General features: G+C 34.2%; 1 protein-coding gene across 5 annotated transcripts in view; it reads right to left on the bottom strand.

Annotated features, from left to right (window-relative positions):
- LOC100114333 (importin subunit beta-1) overlaps positions 1-24,742 on the bottom strand; it is a 192,297-nt gene that overhangs the window by 115,506 nt on the left and 52,049 nt on the right. For 4 of the 5 annotated variants that reach the window (XM_003425289.5, XM_032601307.1, XM_008203787.4 and 1 more), the window contains exons 2-3: positions 21,519-21,577; positions 21,254-21,436 (exon numbers count right to left, since the gene is read on the bottom strand). The exons of the other annotated variant lie outside the window; for it this stretch is intronic. In XM_003425289.5, coding sequence (XP_003425337.1) covers positions 21,254-21,436; positions 21,519-21,577 — 242 coding nt within the window. The remainder of the gene's footprint in view (positions 1-21,253; positions 21,437-21,518; positions 21,578-24,742) is intronic. 5 annotated transcript variants of the gene reach the window in all.

Raw genomic sequence — 24,742 nt, forward strand, 5'->3', positions numbered from 1 at the left:
AATTTAAATCTATCATAATATGTTATAAATTTGTATTTAATTGGACTGTTAATGCGGCCTTATTTTACTACGCAATAGCGTTGTGAAAGTATGACGGTCTCAAGCCCGATAACGCAGAGAGCAGTCATGTTATTTGGTGGGGGGGTGGTGGGGGGGCCAGGCGGGGGGTGGTGGAGGGGCGATGGGGGGGCGGTGGGGGGTGGTGGGGGGGTGGTGGGGGGGTTTTTGAGATTTTCGAAAATAACAGAAAAATGAAAGAATTTTACGTGTTTTGGTGGGGGGGCCAAGGTGGGGGGGTGGTGGAGGGGTGGTGGGGGGTGGTGGGGGGTAGTGGGGGGGTGGTGGGGGGGAGTCTTGCCAAAATGACTATATAATATAGGAAGATATATATACACATATACAGGGTGAGTATATATATGTGAGGTATATATATATATATATATATATATATATGGGTGGTTCTCTGTAAAATCGAAGATGAAAATTTAAATTTTTGCACAAACTGTGTGCGTGTGTGTGGGTGTGTATATATATATGGGTGTGTGTTCTACATGTTGTTCTTGACTCCCAAAATAAAATTTCAGAACGATTCCTTCATTTGGCTTTGAGTTCTAGCTGGTCAAAGTTAGGGTTTCAAGCAATGTTTGTATTTTGTGCCTATTTTCAAGGATTTGTAGCTCATAATGAATGCATTTTTAACTAAAACTACCCACACTTTTTTTGTGAAATTTTCTGAAATTTTTAAAAAGAATACTTTGATAGCCCTATATATATATATATATATATATATATATATATATATATATATATATATATATATATATATATATATATATGTGTGTGTGTGTGTGTGTGTGTGTGTGTGTGTGTTAAGGCTACCTTATTTGCATTTTAAACCTTAAAATATGAAAAGCTAAATGTTTGATCTGGACTCTGACAACCTCAATTCAGTAAAAAGATACCCTTTTATAGTAAAAAAATAGCTGTAAAGTTTCAGAATGGGCCTGACCTTCTACTAGAAGTTATGTAGAAAAGAAACATGAAATAATGGCTAATAAGTGTATTTACATGCAAATTTGACATATAACCTAGTACATTTCATGTCAACCGATACGTAGCGTATTTAGGCAAAAATTGAAATTTTCATCTTCGATTTCACAGAGAACCACCCATATATACTAGTGGGGCTTCGCCTCCCTGCTCGCTTCGCTCGCCAACCCCCAATTTTGATTTTTGTGAAATTTCAATGTTTAAAATATTATCATGATAATTACGTTTTGGTAAAAATAAATTAATAAAAATTGTACTATAACAGCATAGTGTTTATGCGCACTACTTCGTGTAAAATCCGTGTAAAATAGTATTTTATTTTTTTTTATGCGACGCTTTAGAAATTATAGTAAGTATTTTGAGAGTTTTGAAGTAAATACTTCTATAGGATAGCCGGGTACGCATTTTACCGGGGAGTGAATCGGCGAGCGCCGACAGTCACGGCGGCGCGACAGACTGATGCAGCGACAGCTCTTTCCCCCCACCACGCACTCTTCGCCGCGCATGTTAGCATGCTCGCACAGCTTAGCTTTTCCCTTACATATTAGCCGCACTTATTTACACACGCTGCAAGCGGCTATAGGACTTTCTTGGATTTCGTACGCGCTAATATAGCGGTACCTTTTCACAGTACTTCAATTTTTTTTCGTCAACTACACGACGTGACTTTTTTAATATGCGCAAAACTTTTGCAGGTAAAAATTATTGACTTATTGCGGTAAACATTATGACTGTATGACACGCCCTGGCGTAAACCTTAATTTACCGCACGCTCGTGCAAAAATGCACTCTCTAAATCTTGGATTACGCACGTTGTGTCATAAAATATCGTACGATACTATTATTTTTAATATATTTTCTTTATTCGTATTATATTTTGCCTATCCTAAATTTACTAGTTGATCAATGATTACTTTACCTAAGATTTTTTAACTCTCTGTCGAAGTTGGAATATGCAAGGATAAACCTGCCAACAGGACAAGTCCTTCAAGTTCAGCAAGAAAGATACAAACTCAAGCAGCGGAAGGAACCTCTGTGATCAGGAATAGATTGATTGATATTAACATTCTATTTCCTGCTCTCGAGAAACTTTTGATTTGCAAACAATGCCATGGTCAAGTTAAACTTGGCGAATCTGAAGCTCAAGGATTAGGATTCTTGATTGAAGTAGTGTGCAGGTGAGGTCAGCTAGTAGCTATCAAGTCATGCAGAAAAGTTGGCGTCTAGAAACATGCTTGGTAGAACAACAGAAGAGCAGTGGTTACTTTTCGTGCTCTTGGACTTGAACACGCTGATCTATCAACATTTTGTGGGTTGATGGACTGCTTGAAACACATGGCTCAATCTGCATATGATACAATCAACGAACAATTTAGTGAAGTATGTAAGAAAGTTGCCAAGGACTCTATGAACACTGCAGTGATAGAAAAAAAAGCCGCTACAGAGACTGGAGCACCCGGATCAAACATTTGAAGGTTAGACTGGTAATTTTCTGCAGTTTTAACTTAAAGATTCTACACAGTGACCAAAAGAAAAGATAAGCATAAAGTATTATTATTATCAAGGATAAAATAACCTTTTTATCACATTTTTATAAAAATTCATAAAATGCCTTTTTTTGGTTGCAGGTAAGAAAAGCCGTACAGAACCCAGAGGTATAAGTGTATATACCTCATAATTGCTGAGAGTCAAGGTCTATGTGTGTGGAACATAGAAAACTTGGTCTCAAAGGATTTGGTAAGCACTAATTTAAGTTACACTGTTAACAATTTTCATAAACTTTAAAGTTGATTTTCTCTAAATGTTGTTTTTACTGATTTCAGCTCACTGACCGTATAATTCCAAGTGAACGCATGGTTCTTTTGGGCTCAAACTCAAGAAGGATACTTTGTACACTTGTAGTTGTGGTATGAATGCAGAGATTTTGATTTGAATGTTTAGAAAATGTTTTATACACAAAAAGGTTACAGAATAAGCGAAAAAAAGAAAAAATGCAGTTTTTTCATCGTCAAATCATTTTTAAACATTTAAATTGAAATTCCTGCATTCATACTAAATCTACAAGTGTACTCCTTGCAAAGTACCCTCCTTGAGTTTTACCCAAAAGAACCATTCGTTCACTTGGAATCCTACGGACAGTGAAAAAGTTCACAAATTCTTGCACCGAGTGCCACAATGGGCCAGCAGGAATAATGAAGGTTTTAGCATGATACAATTAAAGGTATTTATGCTAAATATATCTATAAAGAATTTCAAATGATTTACTTAAAATTGATCAATTTTTCTCAGAGTTCTTTTTTTCAGGGTTTAAAGAGTTGTGTCCCCTCAACTTAACTTAAGTTAAGTAAGCCCTTTATTGACTAAAAAAAATTTTGTTGCTTTATTATGATTAAATATAATAAACTGGACTTAGGTTGATTAATCTCAGTTCTTTTTTAACTGTTATTTTGTTGCGAAATATATCGAACTCGCCTAACCTTTTACTTTTTTAAAAGTTAATTTTTTGAGATTTCAGTCCTTTTTATTTTTTTAAGTATTTCATATTGTTGGAGTGGTGTATAAATAAAGACACTGTAAGGTTAATAATAATTGTAAATATATTGTTGAAAGTAAGTGGCATAAGCCACGAGTCCGCAGTACATCCGTTTAGCTCGAAGTCTAACAGGCAGGAGAGCGAGTATAGTACAGTATCACATAATCTGACTCCACGGAGCCTGGCGAGCTTTTCAAATGCCACGTAAATAATTATTGCTACAAACCTTACGTAGACAAAGCAAAGATCGCTAGAACGGTAAAAAACTTAAACGAAAATAAAGTTGATGAAAGTACAGTAAATACTGCTCGTGTCTTAGAAGATAATAGTAGAATTACACGATCAAAATTAAATTCTACGTCGAATACATTACCACAAAATTAAATTAAAAATTGTTACGTCATATATATATATATATATATATATATATATATATATATATATATATAAAAGAAAAATATAAAAATTTTAAAATAAATAAAATGTAGACGCAGCTGCGTTCAAAAAAAAAAAAAATGTATGTACCGTAGGGCTTAAGAGCAGGCGAGCGTCCGGACAGTGCAGTTAGGCAGTCCGAGGAAATAGTCATTAAGAGCGAGCGTAGGTATAGCGATTGGGATCGGTATACGGCGGGCAGCGGCCCAATCGTAAAATTTGTGCGTAGATAGGAAATTCAAATACTTTAACGACCTTGTTTGTCGAAAACTCGGCGACGAGACGATAATCGAGCGGCGCAAGTTTCTAAGTTTTGCGACGCAAATGCGAAGCTATATATAACGTTACAAAATAAAAGTAGTTTAACAGTAGAAGCATTTGTTGTAAATAAAATATAAATTTAAATTCACATAAGGTATGGACAGTTGAAAACTATATTGTTGTAACTGTGCATATTTTATTTAGTTCAAAGATTATTAGTTTACAGGAAGAGCTCGTGTTCGCGGCGTAAAAATAAATTTATACTCGCACAGATTTTATGATTTGTTTTTAGTTTAAATAGATAGTTTATAAAAATAATAACTAGGATAATATAGAAACAGAATTAAGTTTAAATAATAATTAAATATTATAGTAAAGTTTTGAAATTTTAATATTAAATAATAAACAAATTTGACAATAGACATTAGATAATCACATTTGACAATAGTTATGATAGATATGAACACATAATGTAAATTTTTAAATAATTATAAAATAAAAATAGTAGAGTCGAAAACGGTACAGGTAGGGCGATCTAGCGAAGAATCGGCAAGGCTAAGAGAGTAGTATCGGAGGGACAAAGGGAGCGGGAGAGGACCGGAAGAGGCGGCAGCCAAGCGGAAAGATGCGACGCTATAGGTCTATGACCGATATAGAGGGCGCTGACGCAGACCCAAAGGGATGGGCATGTAGGAAAAATCGGGTTGGAGAGGGAGAAGATGCGACGCGGGGGTGAAGCGAGGAAAAGCGTGCGGAGAAAAGTTAAGTCCTGTCGAGGAGTTCAGTCGAGGTGGCTGATCCTAAATAACTTCAAATTTTAAGCCGTGGTGGCAAAAGCGTGCATTATAAAATATTTCTAAGTAAAAGAAAAATATATTATTAAAAAGAAAATATTTGAAGCGAAATGTTTTATAATTATTTTTCGGAAATCTACCTATCAACATAAATATTAATAAATATCAAAGGAAGGAAGAAGTTTACAAACTTATAAACTTTGAATTTGATTCAATCTACAATTGAAAAAGTAAGTAAGATTTTTATAAGGGTAAATTTAAAAAAGGTTGGGAATTTGAGTAATGAGCAGGGTTTGAACGCTGCCGCTCATTATCACAAATATTTTTGGGAGAACTTGTTTGGAAGTTTGGAGGGTTGATTGGACTTCGCTCGTCGGAGGCCCTTTGACCTACAAACTAACTAAACCTGTTAGAGTGGGAAGCGATATTTGTTTAAAACTCTCGCGAATTTTTAAAATAAAATAAGGAACGACTCCATCCCGAGTTCAGCGGAAGCTGACTCAAAACGGAGATTTTTATATTGTGCGCCGAATATCGGACGTAACAAAATCTCAAATGCGGTGTATGTGGATTTAATCGTCACAATCAAGAAAAAAAACGTATAGGATATGTGAAATGGAACGAGCGACAAAATTTTTTAAAGCTACAAGACATTTTCAAGATAATGTCTATACGCGTTATTCACATTTGCAAAATGCGACAGATGTTTTTGCTGCTGACATTTACTGTCACAAAAATTGCATAAAATTGTATCTGAAAAAGTATGACCATAATATAAAATCTATTCAGAATGAATCTGTTAGTGAAGCGAGTATGAGTATTAATAATAATAAACAAACTGACGATGAAACAGTGACTAATGTTACTGCAGAAATAAATAATAAAGTTGATGCGATTTCTTACGTAGTAAACTCTTTGCTACCTCGAATCCGACAAGGAGAAGTCTTTACTCTAACTACTGTACGTAATCAAGCAAACGAATTTATGAATTCAAGATTGAATATTGTTAATGTAGATGTAAAAAAATATTTACTAAAGCACTACGGTGAGACAATTGAATTTTCGATCCCATCTGATCAAAAAAAAACCTACTCTGTTCTATGACAGTAGTATATCTTTGGAAGATATAATTTCTAAACAGCAGCCTGAATATATTCTCAAAGAAAGTGCTAGAATTATAAAAAATGCGTTGGAATCACTTAATTTTGATTTAGATGATAAATTTTTAGATGCGAATACTTTGAGGTTTTCTTGGGAAAATTGTGAAATCCCCAAAGAATTATTAATATTTTTTACAGAACTCTATACGTTGAGACCAAAAGCTCGAAAAAGTTTAGATAAAAAAGAACTTTCTGAACACAAAATTTTAAAACTAAAATCATTGTATCAAATAATGTTTTATATTTTAAAATCTGGTAAGGAAAAAACTCCTTTGCATGTCTTGATAGCTCAAATTATTCACATTATATGCAAAAGTAAAACTTTAATCGAAAGCTTGAATCACCTCGGGTTATGTATATCATACGATCAAATTTTGAGGTCTAAAACTAATTTGTCAGAGTTTACAATAGAAAAATGTTTGAGTACAGTTCCACTTCCAAGTCATTTTATTAAAACAAAATTCACAAAAGGCGCGTTTGATAATTTTGACCACAACGAAGCTACACTGTCAGGTTTAAACAGCACTCACGATACCGTGTGCGTGCTTTTTCAGGATTTCTCTGAATCTTTGGTGCTAAAGCCAAATATCTCAAGCACCTCGGTTAATAAAATGAAAAGATCCCTAGATACTATTTTACCCTGTCAAATGCTAAAAAATTTTTTTAAACCGAGCGGAAAAATTAAGCTTACTGCTGAGTACTCACAAAATTCTATCGCATTATCTCCAGATGAATTTGAAGTAACCAATGTACAAGATTTAGCGTGGCTCATGCGTCGCATGGATATTTCAAAAACTTCAAGCCCTGATGTTCAAACACAGCAAAACACTCCAAACTGGGCCCCGTTTAACTCTATTTTAGTTGAAGACAACAGAAATATCCAAAGTGTAGGTTTTATGCCAATATTTCCTCATCCAGTTACCGAATTTGCTACTCTTTACGCGGTAATGTGCAACTTCAAAGATATTCTAAGCCAACTCGATCAAAATTATTTTCCGTTATTTTGTGACGAAGGCGTCTACCGCATAGCAAAACCTATACAACGTATGCGAGGAGAACAATTTAAAGATATTGTTTTGATGCTCGGAAGTTTCCATACAATGAAGATTTTGCAAGCGTGCATAGGTAGTTATTTGGAAGGCAGTGGAGTAGAACACATCTTTTTAGAAACTGAATGTTTCGGAGAAAATGTAATCAAACAAATAATGAGTGGCGCGCATTACAATCGCGGCATGAAAGCATATTTTTTGCTGGGAGAAGCTTTATAGCGCATTCAAATAGAAGCTTTTTTTAACGATAACGCTGTTAAGAATTACGACGATGAGCTTTCAACTTTGAGCGCTTTACAAGATACTCTCTCCGAAAAAAACTTTGATGAGAGTAAAGCACTTTATAATACTTTTTGTCAGTGTAATAGTAAAATTCTGTTAAATTATCAAAATTGGGTGAAAATCAGATGTGAACAATCTAATCAATTCAAATACTGGACCATCGCAATTAAATTAATTCAATTATTGAGAAATATAGATAGAGCCGATCGTCAGGGTATTTGGAACTTGCATGTTGATTCAATAAGAAAATTATTGCCCGTTTTTCGAATTTTCAACCGAATAAATTACCTTCGCGATGCTTGCGAATACTATCAAGGCATGATTAATTTGCCAACACAAAAGCCGGAGCTTTACAATGAATTTGTCGCCGGAAATTTAAGCACTGTTAAGCGATCATTTGTACCATATACATCAGTTGGAACGGATCAAGGCTTAGAACAGACAATCAACCGTTCTCAAAAAAGCGCTTCAGGCATTATAGGTGCGACGCAAAAAAAAGAGTACGTTACAGCTTGGAATCTCACTTACCATGAACTTTTAGCAGTAAAAAATTTATTCACAGAAATTACACATGTAGCATCAGAGAATGACGAGTTGCCAAAACATCACGATTTCAATCCGTCCATGACAAGTAAAACTGAACAGCAACTTGATAAAATAATATCTTATATTACTTCTCATTCTAACCCTTTCAAAAGTGGAAGTGAACCTTTAAAAAATATTATTACACAACACCTGAGTGCACTGAAGGCCTGTTGAACATATTCGAAAACGGATGTAAATGATACCAAGAATTCTTTTCAGAACGATTTGTTGTAAAATCGAAAAACCTATGCGACACGATTTCTAAAGTTAAACTCACAACATTTAAATCTTCTCAGCAAGAAAATACTCTTTTGCCAAAAAGAATAATTGATATCGCAAAAGAGCGCGGATACAGTTTAGAAAGCTTATTTTCCTTCGAATTAACAGAAAAATTCGTTATTTAATGAAGATGGTTCGATGAAAAAAGAAAAAAGTAAATCTGATCTAGTTACGGAATTAGAGACGCTTTCAAAAGATCATAATGAATCTTGCAATAGTTTATCTAACGCCATTGTAATAATCGATGTAATGTTGAAGTGCAGGCAAATCAAATGGAAAGATATCAAAACTTTCGGTGATTTTGCTATTGCCTTTTGCAACTCTGTAAAAACAGTTTCGAAGGACAAAGTACATCGAATAGATTTCATATTTGACTCGTATTTTGAAAATTCGATTAAACTTGACGAAAGAATAGTTAGATACAAAGAAGCTGCTATAGAAATGCACGATATAAATGAGAACGTTCCAATGCCAAAACAAGAAAAACAGTTCTGGGCATCGATGAACAACAAAGTATTATTGCAAACATTCATTCGAAAAATTGTTTTAGATCGAAGTCATGATTTATGGCCAAATACTATTATAATATGTAGTGCAACAAATGAAGCGCCTTGCGCATCGAATTTAGAGACTGATTTAGAAACATTCGCTTTATTACAAAGATCTGATATTGAAGAGGCGGATTCTCGAATAATTGTACATATTCATCAAGCATGCACCGAGGGAGCGACTGAAATATTCGTACTATCATCAGATACAGATGTGTTTGTATTACTTTTATATTACTGGTCAATATTGAAATCAATGAACCTGCAGGTGAGTGTAACACAGTTTGTTCAATAAAGTGAAACTTTCTTCTAAATGTATATTAATTTAAAATAATCCATATTTTTAGGAACGTTGGGTTCAAGTAGAAGCGGGTGCTAAAAGAAGGATTCTAGGAATACACTAATTGGCCGAAGACTGTGGTATCTAATTGTGCTCAGTTCTCCCAGCTTTGCATCACCTCACTGTCAATCACATCAAGCACAGTGCCCTGCGTAGTGAACCAGAAAAATATCTTGAGATATTCGCACATGGTATAACTTTGCAACAAATTAATTCAATAAAATAAAACTAATCTGCATTAAATAATATTTTCCGTGTTCTCTTTTTTTAGGTATCTCGGAAGCAGATATCGCAGCATCTATTCGAAATGCTGAACAGTTCCTGTTAAAAGTTTTGAAAAAAAAAAAACAGCTAAATACTCTTCATTTGATATACTTAGGTTTAAAACGCACAATAATTTTGTTTTGATTTCGGAGCTGCCGCCTACTACTGCTACACTGCGATTGCATATACTGCGAGCGTTCTATGCTACATATTAGCAAATAAATTTGTTAAATCCACGTACCGAAATATTAAATCCACTACTATTTGGTTATTGTTTAGAAAACGAGCGATTAGTTCCAAAAAAAGTAAATAGTTTGTTCCCGCCACTTGACATGTTATTACCGAGTTGTAATTGTAAAGTATGCTCGACAAAAGCATGTTGCTGTCATGCAGCAAAATTACCGTGGATTTCTTTTTGCAAATGTTGCATGGATAATACGTGCAAAAATCCTCACGAAAATAAATAATAGAGTAACGTTTTTTATTCATACGTAAACAATTTTTAACATTTAAAAAAAAAGACAAAATAATTTTAGAATAGAGCATGTGGATGGCGAAGCGCCAATTCGAGTATGTATACTTAGAGTTTATGGAAAAAAGATAAGTTTGATAAAAGCATATATGTTATAAATATTACTTACGTATTTTTTCCCGCATAATCAAATTCTGAAGTCAAATCTTAGCTTAAATATCGTTTTTGGACGAAAAACGCGAAAAAACGTAATTTTGCACTAAAAGTTGACCAGGAATTCGGCCTGGTTCCCTCGAAATTTCGATTCAGCGACCTAAAAAACATAAAGGGCACCTCAAAAAAATGCTCTAGTGCCACCAGCGCCCGGACTAAATAGGATCATTAGTCTTATTTTCCAGCTTGTATAATTTACACCATCAAACACTGGTATCATAATATCTTCAATTTTTGCTTGTTTAGCCATCTCTTCTTCTTTAACTCTTATATTTTCGTATATTTGATTTTTTAACACAATTATTTTCTTAAGTCTTCTCAAAAATATTCTTCTAAATGGATTTCTTATATTTTTCTTCCAAACAGCTTCTTTATCTTCTAAATCTTGTTTTGGATCCACTTTTTCCTTAGACCATGAGAACACGTGCTTAACCTCTACATTTGACACGTGCTCTGTAATAGCACTTCACCACGTGTTTTACTTGCCTACTTCAATCTGCTTGCATCGCACTTCAATTTTAATTATTTTTTAAAAATCTCCATATTTCTCAGTAGCTGAGGACTTTATCTTCGTCACTGAGCGTATATTTTTTTTTACTCTAACTCTTTCTGACCGGTTAATCTTCACTTGAAAATTTTCTTCTGTAGACAGACGTTTTGATATGAAAATTTTAATTTCAATACTTCACAAGTATATAAATTTTTCGAGAAATATTCTACTTTAATTTCACTGTATAATTTTCACTGTGCGATTCACTTTGTTAACAGTAATCGTTAACTACTTTTCCACGTGGCTCTTCTACTAACCTCACTTTTTATAAGTATTTATATACCTCCTCGAAGGTTGGTGTAGGAATAAATTTAAACATACTACCCATGGACTGCTACCATGTTGGAGTAGTGAATAAATAAAGACACTGAGGTTAATAATAATTGTAAATATATTGTTAAAAGTGAGTGGCATAAGTCACGAGTCGGCAGTACATCTATGAAATTTAAACCAAATCCCCTCATTCATACCATAATTAATGTACTTTTAAACAATATCCTAGAGTTTGAGCTCATTTGGGCCATTCGTTCCTTTGGAATCTTACGGTAAGTGAATTATGAACTCCCTACTATACGTAGGTATTATAGAGGTATATAGAAGGTCTAAAACCATCAAAATAAAGGTAATTATGTCTAAGAATAGTAATAAAAATTTGGTTCATTGATATAAGTATTTATAAATTTTTAATGAAAAATTTTGATTTTAATTTCAAAGGTGGTGTACCCCCTTAAATTGTTACTTAACATATTGCACTTATAGTGCGTAATATCATTAACTGACTAGTTATTTATGACCTTTGTTTTTGAGAGAAAAAAAGCGTTTTCTTTCGACATTGTAAAGGTCACACATTCTACTCAGAACAATACAACATTTCTGTTACCTCTTCCTTTTGCTTTGCTACTACCACTACTGCAATGACATCTGCAAACCCTACAACCGTTGCCCCTTCGGGTAGCTCTAGCCTAAGTACACCATTGTACATGATGTTCCACAATAATGGGCCAAGCACTGACCCTTGTGGGACTCCTCCGGTTACTTGATAGGTTTTTGTGTCGCTCTCTGTGTCATTCGAAAGGGTTCTGTCATTCAGGTTCACAGTACTTCTTGAATCCTCATTTCCAGAGTGAAGCGTTTTTTCCTGAAGCCGTAATGATATTTCGCTAGTCCACCTGGTTTTTCAATGACTTGGTCCATTCTAACGCCGATTATGCGCTCTAAAACCTTGCCCGGGGTGTCCAGCATGCAGAGTGGTCTGTATGAGGCAGCTTCTCCAGGTGGCTTATCTCCTTTTGGTAGTAGCACCAGGCGTTGCTTCTTCTAGTTCTTAGGAAACATCCCTTCTTCGAGACATGAATTGTACAGGTCCACAAAGACATTGGGGCGCGCCTGTATAGCTTGTTTCAATGCAATATTGGGTATGCCTTCCAGGCAAGGAGCCTTGTTGTTCCCAATTCTTTTGCATGCAACCAGTAATTCCTCTATGGTGATTTTTGAAATGATTTTGTCATTTGCCTCCGCTTAAGGGATAGCTGTTACTTCCGGTTTAAGGAGAACAGTGTGGTCAAAATACGGACCAGCAATTCCAGGCACTTAGGAGGGGGAATATAACCTCACTTTATCTTCTTTATTACTACTTAGTACGGTCGCCCCCAGGGATCCGGCTCAACCTCGTCCTGTAACTTTTTAAGGCACCGTCGTTTGTTTTCTCGGATTTTTTTTTGAGTATCCGTTTCGCATCCTTCATTTCTTAGTTTAGGGCGTCTACTATTTCTCTACCTCGACCGGTCTTGTAGTATTTCTTCCGAGCCCGCTGTTTCCGTCTTCCCGAGTACACAGTTGGGTCGGTTCTTACACTCCTTCGCTTTGTGCCCATCTTTTACACATTTAAAGCAAAGCTCACTTCTATCTTCAGGTTACTGTGCAGTTTCTGCCGATATGGCCAAAACCTAGGGATTTATAACACCTAAGCGGCTCGTTCTTGCGGTTAGCCACCCGGATCCTATAGTTGACCCATCCTATTCTGATCTTCTGTAGCTTAGTGATCTTAGCCACTATCTGAGCTGGTACTTGTATCACTGCATTCTGCGTGTCACCGTACGTCTTTTGCAGAGATCTTATTGTGTGTGTGTCCTGTTGAAAATAATGACGTAATTTTATGACGTCATTATTTTCAACAGGGTGTGTGTGTATATTATATATATATATATATATATATATATATATATATATAAATAAAAGAATGTGTGTGTATATATAAAAGAATGTATATATATATATATATATATATATATATATATATATATATATATATATATATCTTCCTATATTATATAGTCATTTTGGCAAGACTCCCCCCCCCCCACCCCCCCACCCCACCCCTCCACCACCCCCCACCTTGGCCCCCCCACCAAAACACGTAAAATTCTTTCATTTTTCTGTTATTTTCGAAAATCACAAAAGGGATATAGTTCAAAATTCTTTTGTTATAGTAGAAAATAATGAACATAGACAGTATTTACGTGCATTAAATAATCAAGTAGAACAATATGAAATTGATCAAGTAAATTATGAAATTTATTTACAAAGCATGATGGATGAATATGATATAGAACAATTACACAAATTAAATTCACTCATTAAATTTTACGAATGTTTTGATAATAATAAAATCATAAAATCTTATTTTACTTATTTAGATGAAATGCCTACTAATATTACTATTACTACAAAACAAATATTAGATTTTCGTAAAAAAACAATCAATTGCCATCATCATTAAAGAATGATAATGTCGCTTATGTAAAATATATTCTAAATATTGGCAATATTATCAATCATATTCGTGAGAATGAACACACTGAACATTAATTTTTTTTTAAATTAATAATAAATAATAAATGATAAATAAACATTAATAGATAAATTATTAGTAAACAACGATTTTTTTATTAAATTTTTTGTGTACCCATAATAAAAAATTCACATCAAATGTAAAAAAAAGATTTAGATAGAAGAATATAAAATAGATAGTACACAAATTATTAGTACATTTTTTTTGGTCATTTTGAACACAAATAATACATGAACAAAAATAGCTTTTTTATGAATATTATTAGTATACGTATTCTTTTTTTTCAATTTTGTGTTTAACACATTAATATTATAACTAAATTTATTTTAAGTTTTCTTATTTTCTAGAACTTCTTGAATTGAATTAACTTGAACTTCTTCGTAACTTGAATTAATTTTATTAAGATATTCATATTAATTTAAAGTATGTTTGCTTAAAGTATTATACATTTACGAATAAAATACGTGAGCATATTTAAATTTATATGAAAGACTGAATACATCAAATTCAAAGAAAAAATTTTTAAATAATCAATCTTAAAACAATATGTGGATTAGGCCTACTGGGGATACCACATAACAAAAAAAAAAACGCGCCATTCTATTTACCTCATAGGTGGTGTGGAAATAGTAGAAATATTGTTGTCTAAATTATTTCTATACTTTATCTGTATTTATTTTTTTCTAATTTTAATTTTCTACTAATTTAGATTTTTATAGATTTTAGTTTTTAAACTCATTTCACTGTTAATTAGTATTTGAAATACATTAAAAACATGAAGGAGTATGGTGGGGGGGCCCTAGTGGAGGGGTAGTAGGGTGGTGGTAGGGGGGGGGGGTTATATGCATTTTCAATAATCACGTAAAAATGAAAGAATTTTACGTTATTTGGTGGGGGTGGTGGGGGGGCCAAGTTTGGGGGCGGTGGGGGGAGTGTTGCCAAAATAATTATATAATATATATATATATATATATATATATATATATATACAGGGTGAGTCATTTTAATCTTTAATCTCAATTATCTCGTTGGAAAAGCATGCCAGCGAAAAAAGTTTCGGATAAAAGTTTTAGGATTTTTCCCTGGCTATCTGATGATGACCTTGACAATGTCATTGAGCGTGACCTTCAAGGTCATTTGAAGGTCAAGTCGATTTTTTCAAATAGAAACCCCTACTTTTGGCACCAGAAATGGAAAGAGCGTGAAATTTTACGTTTGAATATGACCTTGCCTTGACCTTGAATTCAATGGTCAAGGTCATTGGTCATGCCGATAACAGTACAACTGATTAGCTGAACTCGAATGCATTCAAGGAGAAAATGTTACCCACAAAAGTTTTCAGTTTTCTCCCCGGCTGACGAATGGTCATCTTGACCCTGTCGTTAAACAGGATCTTCAAGGGCATTTCAAGGTCAAGTTGATTTTTTGAAATGGAAACCCCTACTTTTAGCCCCATAAATGAAAAGGGAGTGACATGCGTTCAAAAATGAAAAAATTTTCAATATTTCCAGAAATTTTCAATATTTTCTAAAATTTTCGTAATTTTTTCAGTTTTCAAAAATTTTCAAAGTCATTCCATTATTTTGTATTAGTGTCAATTTTCAAAATTCTTGATGTAGTTAAGTCATTCCATTATTTTGTATTAGTGTCAATTTTTGAGAGTGAACTACTCTTAACAGTTATGTAGATAGGAAATTAGTGCAGAAAAGCTTAATCGTGTTTTTTACTTCTTGTAAATCGATAATTATTATTGAAAAAAATCTGTTTCCCTGTTTACTGGTCCTTAACAAATTATTTTGATTTTGATCATGGCTGATTATGGTCCCAACGAAATCGTTGATATGATCATGATTTTGGGAGAAAGTCGAAATAATTATGCAGCAGCTGCCAGACTTTATGCTGAACGCTATCCCAATAGGAGACACCCAAGTAATGTTACTATTCAAACCTTAACTCAGAGAGCTCGAAATGGAGCTTTTGTTCGTCAACGCCGTCATCATGAATACGACGAAAACGATCCTCGTGTTATTACCATTCTAGCGATTATTCATCTTGATCCTCACATTAGTACTCGACAAATAGAAAGAGAAATAGGTATACCTCAATCAACAGCATCCCGAATATTGAGAGCGAGAAGATATCATCCTTATCACATAACATTAACACAACAGTTAACTCCAAATGATATGATTTTGCGAGTACGTTTTTGTCGATGGGCAATACGAATGATTCAACAAGATCAAGACTTTTTCAGGCACGTTCTTTTTTCAGATGAATCAGCATTCAGAAACACTGGAGAATTGAATAGACATAATTGTCATTATTGGTCAGATGAAAATCCTCATTGGTTCAGGCCCATAGACAATCAACACCGCTGGAGTGTTATGGTCTGGTGTGGAATCATCAATGGCTATTTGATTGGTCCTTATTTCTTTGAAGAGAACGTGAATGGGGTAAACTTTTTGAGATTACTTCGAGACATTTTACCTGAATTACTAGAAAATGTAGACCTAGCCACAAGGCTAAGAATGTGGATCCAATTAGATCGAGCACCACCACATTATGCACGCATTGTTCGTGATTATTTAAACACCCGCTACGATGGCAGGTGGATTGGGCGAGGTGGCCCAGTTGCCTGGCCCCCTCGTTCACCTGATTTAACCCCTCCCGATTTTTACTTATGGGGATATCTTAAGAATGTTGTTTATGCTCAACGGCCAACAACGCGAGATAATATGATCGAACGCATTCGTACAGCTTGTGCAGCAATCCCTCGAGATGTTCTACTTAGAACCATAAGACAATTCAGAGCTCGACTTGATCTTTGCATCCAACAAAACGGCGGTAATTTCGAACAATTAATCAATGGTTAACTCCAGTTAACATTCCATAAAAATACCAAAAAAATAACAAAAAGGAAAAAAACAAATACAAAAAAAAATAAAACAAAAAATGGGATGCTAAATCCTTTTGACAACCTCCTCGATGGTGCATCCTGGGTTCGGCTGATGTCAAAGGTAATTTCCGCACAAACGATGATTTGTTTCCAAAATCGCATGTTCGAACGTAAAATTTTCCGCTCTTTCCATTTCTGGTGCCAAAAATAGGGGTTTCTATTTGAAAAAATCGACTTGACCTTCAAATGACCTTGAAGGTCATGCTCAATGACATTGTCAAGGTCATCATCAGATAGCCAGGGAAAAATCCTAAAACTTTTACCCGAAACTTGTTTCGCTGGCATGCTTTGCCAACGAGATAATTGAGATTAAAGATTAAAATGACTCACCCTGTATATATATAAAAGAATTACAATGGTGGAATAAGTGAGGTAAGTTTGGGAAAATAAATCAATACAACATAATCAATTTTGCAGGAAAATGACGACTTGCCTCAGCGTAAAAACTTGTACGAGATAGAGAGAAAAGCCAAGGCAAGAAAACAGTTTATTTTAATAAGCAGAAGAAATTATTCAAATGAAAAGACTCTTAGGCAAAAAAAAGAGAGGAACGCAATTAAAATTAACGAGATCGTCGCGAAGTACCTTTTCGCACGCTGTAGAGCTCTCCTACGTTGAACGCCGAGAAATGTGCCCAACACGAGACAAAGCTCTAGCCACATGTGGGTGGGACGCACTTTTCTGAGTCGCAGGACGCCTTAACGTCTCGAGTGGACCTATCCTGGACCACGGGTAGACCCTTTCGGCCCTGTCGCGTACGTGACAGTCGCCGGGGTGGAGATCAGCACGTCGAGGAAGCTCGAACGTTGCCGACATCCCAACATTTGAAGAACATACAATCTGCTCGTCGCTCGTACAACTCGTGCACACAACGCGACGCTACTCTACAGATAACAAAGGTCGCTCGTCCTAAAATGGGCGTACGTAAAGACCTTATACGCACGAGATACAAAAGCACGGGAATCGCAAGAATCGCAAAAGTTATATGTAGATCGTCTGGTTCCTTGGGAGAAGCTGTCAGAACTGACAGGTACGTGCGTACGAACGCCTAAGTCTGTGCGAAAAGAAGAGGTTCTAAGCGGCGCGCGTCGAGCTAGACCACTCTTGCCGAAACGATCGAATTCTCCTTAATGACATAATAAAATTTAGTCTGTATTAACAATGGATGTGTAGGCTTCACTTTTCACGACAACAAAGTGGCTACACAGTTAAGTCGTAAATAAAGTTCTACATGCAACACGGAACTAAAGTCGATAATTCCCTCGGGTGATTAATACCCACGGGAATTATCTATGACTTTAGTCCCTTGTTGCATAATGTACTATTTTTGTATGATTAAGACACTTGAATTGCCTACAATTTAATACATCTGAAGTTTTATTTCATTAATTTAATAAGTGTAAAAAAATTCCCAAGATGGAAAAATGATTTTTTTGAAAATTATGAACTATTACTGCAAGAGCGATTGACGTTGATAAACTTTGTGGAGAAAGCGGTCAATTCAATGGTTAATATGTGTGCTAGAGGTTGATTTGATTGTCAAACTTTTGGTATAAGAATTCATCAATGTATCTTGGTTATGGTTTTTGTAGTTAATTGTTTAATTACTGAATGTAAATTTTAGAAGTTTATATCGTAGTTACATGTTCTAATTAGACCAAAGAAACATACCAAAAAATAAGAATTTTAAAAAGTTTAATTCAATGCTCGCTGGAACCGAGCAAGTAGGACATGCGAAAAAGCATTACAAATATATAAGTTAGCAAACAAATATTAGTGTAATTATATGTCATTTTATGACGGCATCGTAATCATCTCGACGAAATACCTTTAAAAAAAACACATCATCAAAATCGATGAAGCAATTCTCAACAAATCATTCCTCAAAGTTTCTCTTTTAAATTAGTAATTTTATGAACATGACGTTTCTATGGGTGATATCCGAATTCACAGAATACAATTCTAGTGGAATTATATTTGTGGTTAAAGTAAAATATTTGATGTAGTAGATAGTTATAGATTTTCAAGATTGTAAATCGTATGATCATTATTAATCTAAAAGTATTATGCGTTCAAATTTTCATAAATATTCGGGTAAAAACGCAAGCAAAATGTTAGCTACTAATTTACCTAATTGTAATGCTTTCGCTAATAATAACAAACTATTTGATCAAATTTTGCTTATTTCATTGCGCTCATTATTGAAACCGTTAATTAACGGATAGTTTAAAGAATAAATCACTACAATAATCTTTCAAAATCGATATCGAAGTTTTCGAATAGGAGGAGCGCTTTGAGGCTTTTGATGTGCGAAGGGGTCCATCTGGGTTAAATCTTGCAAATAAAACAAAAAAATATTCTTTTTATTAAAAAATTCCGTATGGATATGTGTGCGTATGTGCGTGTGTATACCGTAATATTTCTGGAACTACTCTGTTAATATCAATAAAATTTGACATGCATATCTATTTTTGTATTCTTAATTCGGGTAAAACAGTTATTTTTTATTTTCTAAACTATTTTTTTGATTTTTGAAAAATACTATTTTGCGTTTTTTTCAATCATCCCATTGTTACAAACAATTCAGCTAAAATGCATTTGAAAGAGAATAAAATTACCTACTTTTCCACGTTTGGTCCTCGAGATCGACCGCTTTGTTCGGCAGATAAAATGAAAGAGGTGATTTTTTTTTAATTTATCTCTTAAACTAAACATCATAACCTCGCAAAAAAAAATCATGTCTATGGGTCATGTGTCAACCTATATCCCATTAAAATTTCAAGTGATTTGACCACTTATTTTTCCAATAATAAATAGAAAACTGGTTAAAATGATTTTTTTGTGCCTCGATTACGGACGTAAAAAGGCCTTATCGCACTTGAGATTTTGGGAAAATGTAGATATTTTTTGTGTTATGGCTAAGTTCATTGCGCAGCATTCAAACCCCTATGGTTCTTAAGATATCAAAGTTTCAATTTTATTTTGAAAATTTTTTTATTTCTTATATCTCTGAAACAATGTAGTCAAATGCTTCAAAATTTTATTTGGTGATTTACCATAAAAATAGCTATCTAGCTAGCAAGTAAAGAGCTAAAATGTAAAATCCGATTTTTCACAAAAGTTTTGCTTTCTTTTATAGGGGTGTCGTTGCACGTCGTTAAAGTCCCTTCCTATGAATTCATGTCATAAATACTAAATTATATGAAACAACATTTTAGATTATACAAGAGCATCTTATTCTCCCCCACTCCCAATACAAAGCTACGCGCCACAGCTAACAGCTGAGCTCAAAGCATCAGTACAACAGCAGCGCCACGAGCTAGCCAGCGGCAAGCAGCAAGAAAGCGGGGAGAGCGTGCAACACGCGCCTATATCTATATAGACCGAGCGGCGAGCGCAGCGGCGCGATTATAATGAGAGTAAGAGTAGAGAGCGAGCGGCGGCGCGGCGTGCGCATTATATTATATTATAAGTGTGTAAATGATTTTTGTATATAGGTGTGAATGAGTGTCATCAAGTATGAATGTGAGTTTTTCCGGCGACTTGATTCCCGCTCTCTCCGTGGCCTATAAAAGGACCCGCACAACCCGTATTAGCTCACTAGCTCCAGCGCAACTTAAGCGCCTAGTCTCTTCTCAAGAGCAACTCACGCCTTGAGAAGATAAACGACGTAGAATTATTTCGAATCATTTCTATACTTATAAAATTTCGAGTCAGGCACGATATCGTATCTTAAAGAGTCCTACATTTGTCATAAATTCAAAGACTTGTCAAATACTTATAAAAATTTCGAAATAGAGCAGCTATCGCAAATTCGAGCGTATCTACTTAAAATCTTATTTGTAAAAATCAAAGCGGATTTATTCATTTATTTTGTGACATAAAATATATGCAACAATTAATGCAATATTCTTATCCTTATTTATAATTTGAATATATTTATTTTGTTATAAAAACTTTTATTATTGAAATGAATTTCCACTACCTGGTTTCCCGGACCTGTCTTATATAATAATAATACACTACTATATATATAATTACTTTCCTATTTATGATCTGTTGTCAAAATTCGGACGTAAATCAGTAAATGATTACTGCTCTTCTGTAAAATTTAAAATCTCATACGCGCTACGGACCGAGAAGAGTATATATATATATATATATATATATATATATATATATATATATATATATATATTCTGTGAAAAATATTGACGGCAGCGTTCGTATTCTATAATAACAAAAACAGAGGGGTCTGCAAACTTTTGGACAATGAACTATCCAAAACTTATATATTAAATTATGTATCAAAAACCGCCTCATACAGTGCAAAGATTAACATCACAGGATAGCTAAAACATAATCTAATTTATAAGTATTTCATCGTATTAAAATTTAATAATTTTAAATTACTATACTTTGCATTTTTTTAACCGTTTGCTAACTATTGGTTCATACCGATACAGATTGCTGAATTGCGGGATTGTTAAATATATTTATCAGTTATCGAGCCATTTTGGTTTGGTTATTTTTCACGAGGGTATTTAATACACATATTATAATATTTTTATCATAATTTTTTAAGACTTTTAGGAAAAATAAAACAAAATGTTTCGATGTGTAAGTCTTACGTTTTTCTTTATGTACTCTCTTGTATCATGTGGAAAAGCTAACCATCTTTGTTGATATTGAGATTTCAGTGCTAAATCCTTTGAAGTAAGTTGATTTTTTAATTGTAAGCCAGCTGCCATGCGTGCAACAGTACTTGCAGCAGCAGTTACAAGAACTCCACTAAGTCTTTGAACGAACTCATGCTATTAAAAAACAACATTGTTAATTTAATTGTATTGGAAGTATTGGTAAATAAGTAACGTTAGAGTATAAGAAAGTACTTACTAGATTAGTCTGCGCAGCTTGTTCTAAGAAATTTTGTGCTGCCTCCAATTCATTTTTATCTGAAAAAAATGTTATAAATTTAATAAATTGATAAACTATCATTTTTTAGTGTCGTTTCTATATAAGCAGACAAAATTAGCTGGTGTCTTTCTTGCAACTTGTTTTAAAAATTGCTTTGAGGGCAGGTCAGTTAACATCTTTACCAGGAACATGATCGTTTTATAATTCTTGGAAATACTTGCAATAAAAATATTTCAGTGAAATATATGTTTTTTTAGAATAATTAAAAATAATCTTGTGAATATTTGATATGGATTTAAAATGAAAATAAAATGAAAGCAGTGTATCTAGTTGCATAATTTATTGTTTTGAAAATTTGCACTATTCTTATAAAATCTATGTTATGAGAATTCATTCGAAAAAATACAGTATTATTTATATTCACAATAAAATTGTAAACAATGATAATTTTCCGAATTTGCTAAAGATTGTCCGTAACGAAATATCATAAATATGTTATGTACTTTTTTACCTATTTTATGTATCTTACAAAAAATATTTGCTAAACTGTTACAATGGTTGGAGAGGGGGATATCAAAACAAATAATAATATAATATTAAAAACAACATACTTATATTCAACTCAATTAATTTCAAAAAATTATCTGATTTTTATAAACTAACGTAAGAGAAGCAATCCTCGTTACATACTAAGTACTAGAAAGTTTGGACAAGAAGATAAGATCGATCATTCATCCTAACGTTTGAAGTAAGAACCAGAGAGCAAGTGACTCTGCGCTGTATCAGAGCGCCTTATATATCCGGGCTGCCCCTCTCACTAAAGCTTTATGCTCGCACGCCGTTTATGTCAGCTCGTTGAAATATCTAAACCATTGCTACATGTGATCTAATCTAGTTTTAAACAACCTTAAGATAATCATATCTCTAATAGAGCGTAAGTTCTGTAAAGATCTCATGCGGTTACGTGTAGAGTAAAAGCCAACATTAATCGTGATGTTACTCTCCTGGAGTATACTGGATTGCAGAAACATACTAAAAGAATGGAAAATTCAACAAATAACATCTAGATAGACGACCAATTAATCCATCTGAATGCATAATAGTACACTACGCAATAAAGGAGTAAAGTCACTGATTATTTTTGCGGAGGAAAGGGAGAGGGGGTTTAGTACCTGAGTAAAGCGATAGCAATAATCACCCTTAGGTAATAATCGACTTTATTCTCATGATCTACATAAAACTTTATTTACGACTTTACTGTGCAGCCACTTTTTTTTTAATTTGTTGACTTAAATAGTGAACCCCCCCCCCCCCCTACTAAATTATAAACCCTGCTAAAGACTAATAAGTATTTTTTGAATTTGTTGAATGTCTACCGATACGTATCGGGTATCGTATCGGTAGACATGGAATGTACTAGGTTATAAGTGTCAAATTTGCATGTAAAATCACTTATTAGCCATTATATTATGTTTGTTCTCTACATAACTTCTAGTAGAAGGTCAGGCTCATTCTGAAACTTTACAGCTACTTTTTTACGATAAAAAAGTATCTTTTTACTGTATTGAGGTTGTCGTGTCCGGATCAAACATTCAGATTTTTATATTTTAAGGTTTAAAATGCAAATAAGGTAGCCTTAACATACATACAGAGCTTTAAAAGTATTTTTATTGAAAAATTAAGAAAATTTCACAAAAAAAAGTATCTGGATAGTTTTAGTCAAAAATGCATCCCTAAAATTGCTAGAAACCTTAACTTTGACCAGCTAGATCCCGAAGCCAAATAAAGGAATCGCGCTGAATTTTTTGTTGGAAGTCAGGTGCAATATATAGAACATATATATACAGTTTGTACACGGAGAACCACCTATATGTATATCTTCCTATATTATATAGTTATTTTGGCTATACTCCCCCCCCCCTCGCCCCACTATGGGGTATTTCGACTTTTCGCGTTTCAAAATCAAATAGCTTCGTATCCAGTCGGTCGATCAATCTGAAATTTTTGGAACATAATGTCTAAACTATCAGAGATCACAGAAAAATAAGCAGAAAGGTTGATGTTGACCTAGGTATGGCCTAGGAAAATTCATTAAAGTTGACAGTTTTCGCAAAACACTTACAAAAGTCACTGTAGAACAATGGATTTTTTTAATTTAATGCCTGTAAACACTATTTTTATGTATTTTTTTACGCTGAATTCAAATCTGCACCTTGAAATTTTGTAGGATTTTTTTTTTTATCTCCATATTGCAGAGACTTTATATTATCGTTCCTTAGACCAAAAAATGCAAATTTTTAAACCATTTATAACTAAAAAACTAAACTATGGAACTTCTTAAAAAAAATCATGTTGATGAATTATGATAAGAACTACTTTCTGTATAAATATAGTGATGTTCTACTTATTCTTTCCAGAGAAAATTCAATTACTGAAAAAACCCGTATTGACGAGCGTGATAACTGAATAAAAAGGCATGAATCAAGTTAGAAACTTGAATACTCAGAGCCAGCTGAGATAAGTGACCGATTCGGGTAGAATGAAGGCAAATGTGCAGCTGGAATTTTTGTCTAGATTTGTTCTAATTGGAACGAAGCTATGGTGACGACCTTCGAAGTCTTATTAAGGTTAATGCGGTAGCAAGCTTTATTAAAACGTTCAATGACTCGGTTTGGGCCCGTAATAGTGATCAGGACAGAAACAGAAGCTGCAATGGAAAAATGGCTTAGTAAGCAGTACATGTGCTGAGCTTAGAGTGGCTAAGAGATTGTGCATTAACTGGTTTAGCTCTCTCGAAAAGAAGTCGGACAAAGGAAGGCGCCAAACTTACGCAGAATTGCGCTGGCGATAAGACGGAGAAGAAGGAGAGAAAGAAAGGAGAGCCGTCAACCAACGTAGCGATGCCGACGAGATGCGTGCATGCTGGAGAGGTACAATTCGGATGTCTTCTTGGATGTCGTAAATTGCGACGCAGAGGACAACCTCTAGGAGTCTGCAAATTTTGGAGATGCAGAGGAAGCTGCGAGAATGCAGGATGGCGTTCGAGAAAAACTCGAAGTAGTAGCGGTCATGGAAATAGCTGCCGCGGAGATGCCGAAAGTCTTGCGTGATTGCGGAGATCACCACGAGGCGTATTGGAGAATGAGTCATTCGACTAAAGGCTAAGTACAATACTTAGAAGGTTGTATATATTTTGATATATT

Source organism: Nasonia vitripennis, assembly GCF_009193385.2.
Source record: "Nasonia vitripennis strain AsymCx chromosome 1 unlocalized genomic scaffold, Nvit_psr_1.1 chr1_random0005, whole genome shotgun sequence".
NCBI lineage: Eukaryota > Metazoa > Arthropoda > Insecta > Hymenoptera > Pteromalidae > Nasonia > Nasonia vitripennis.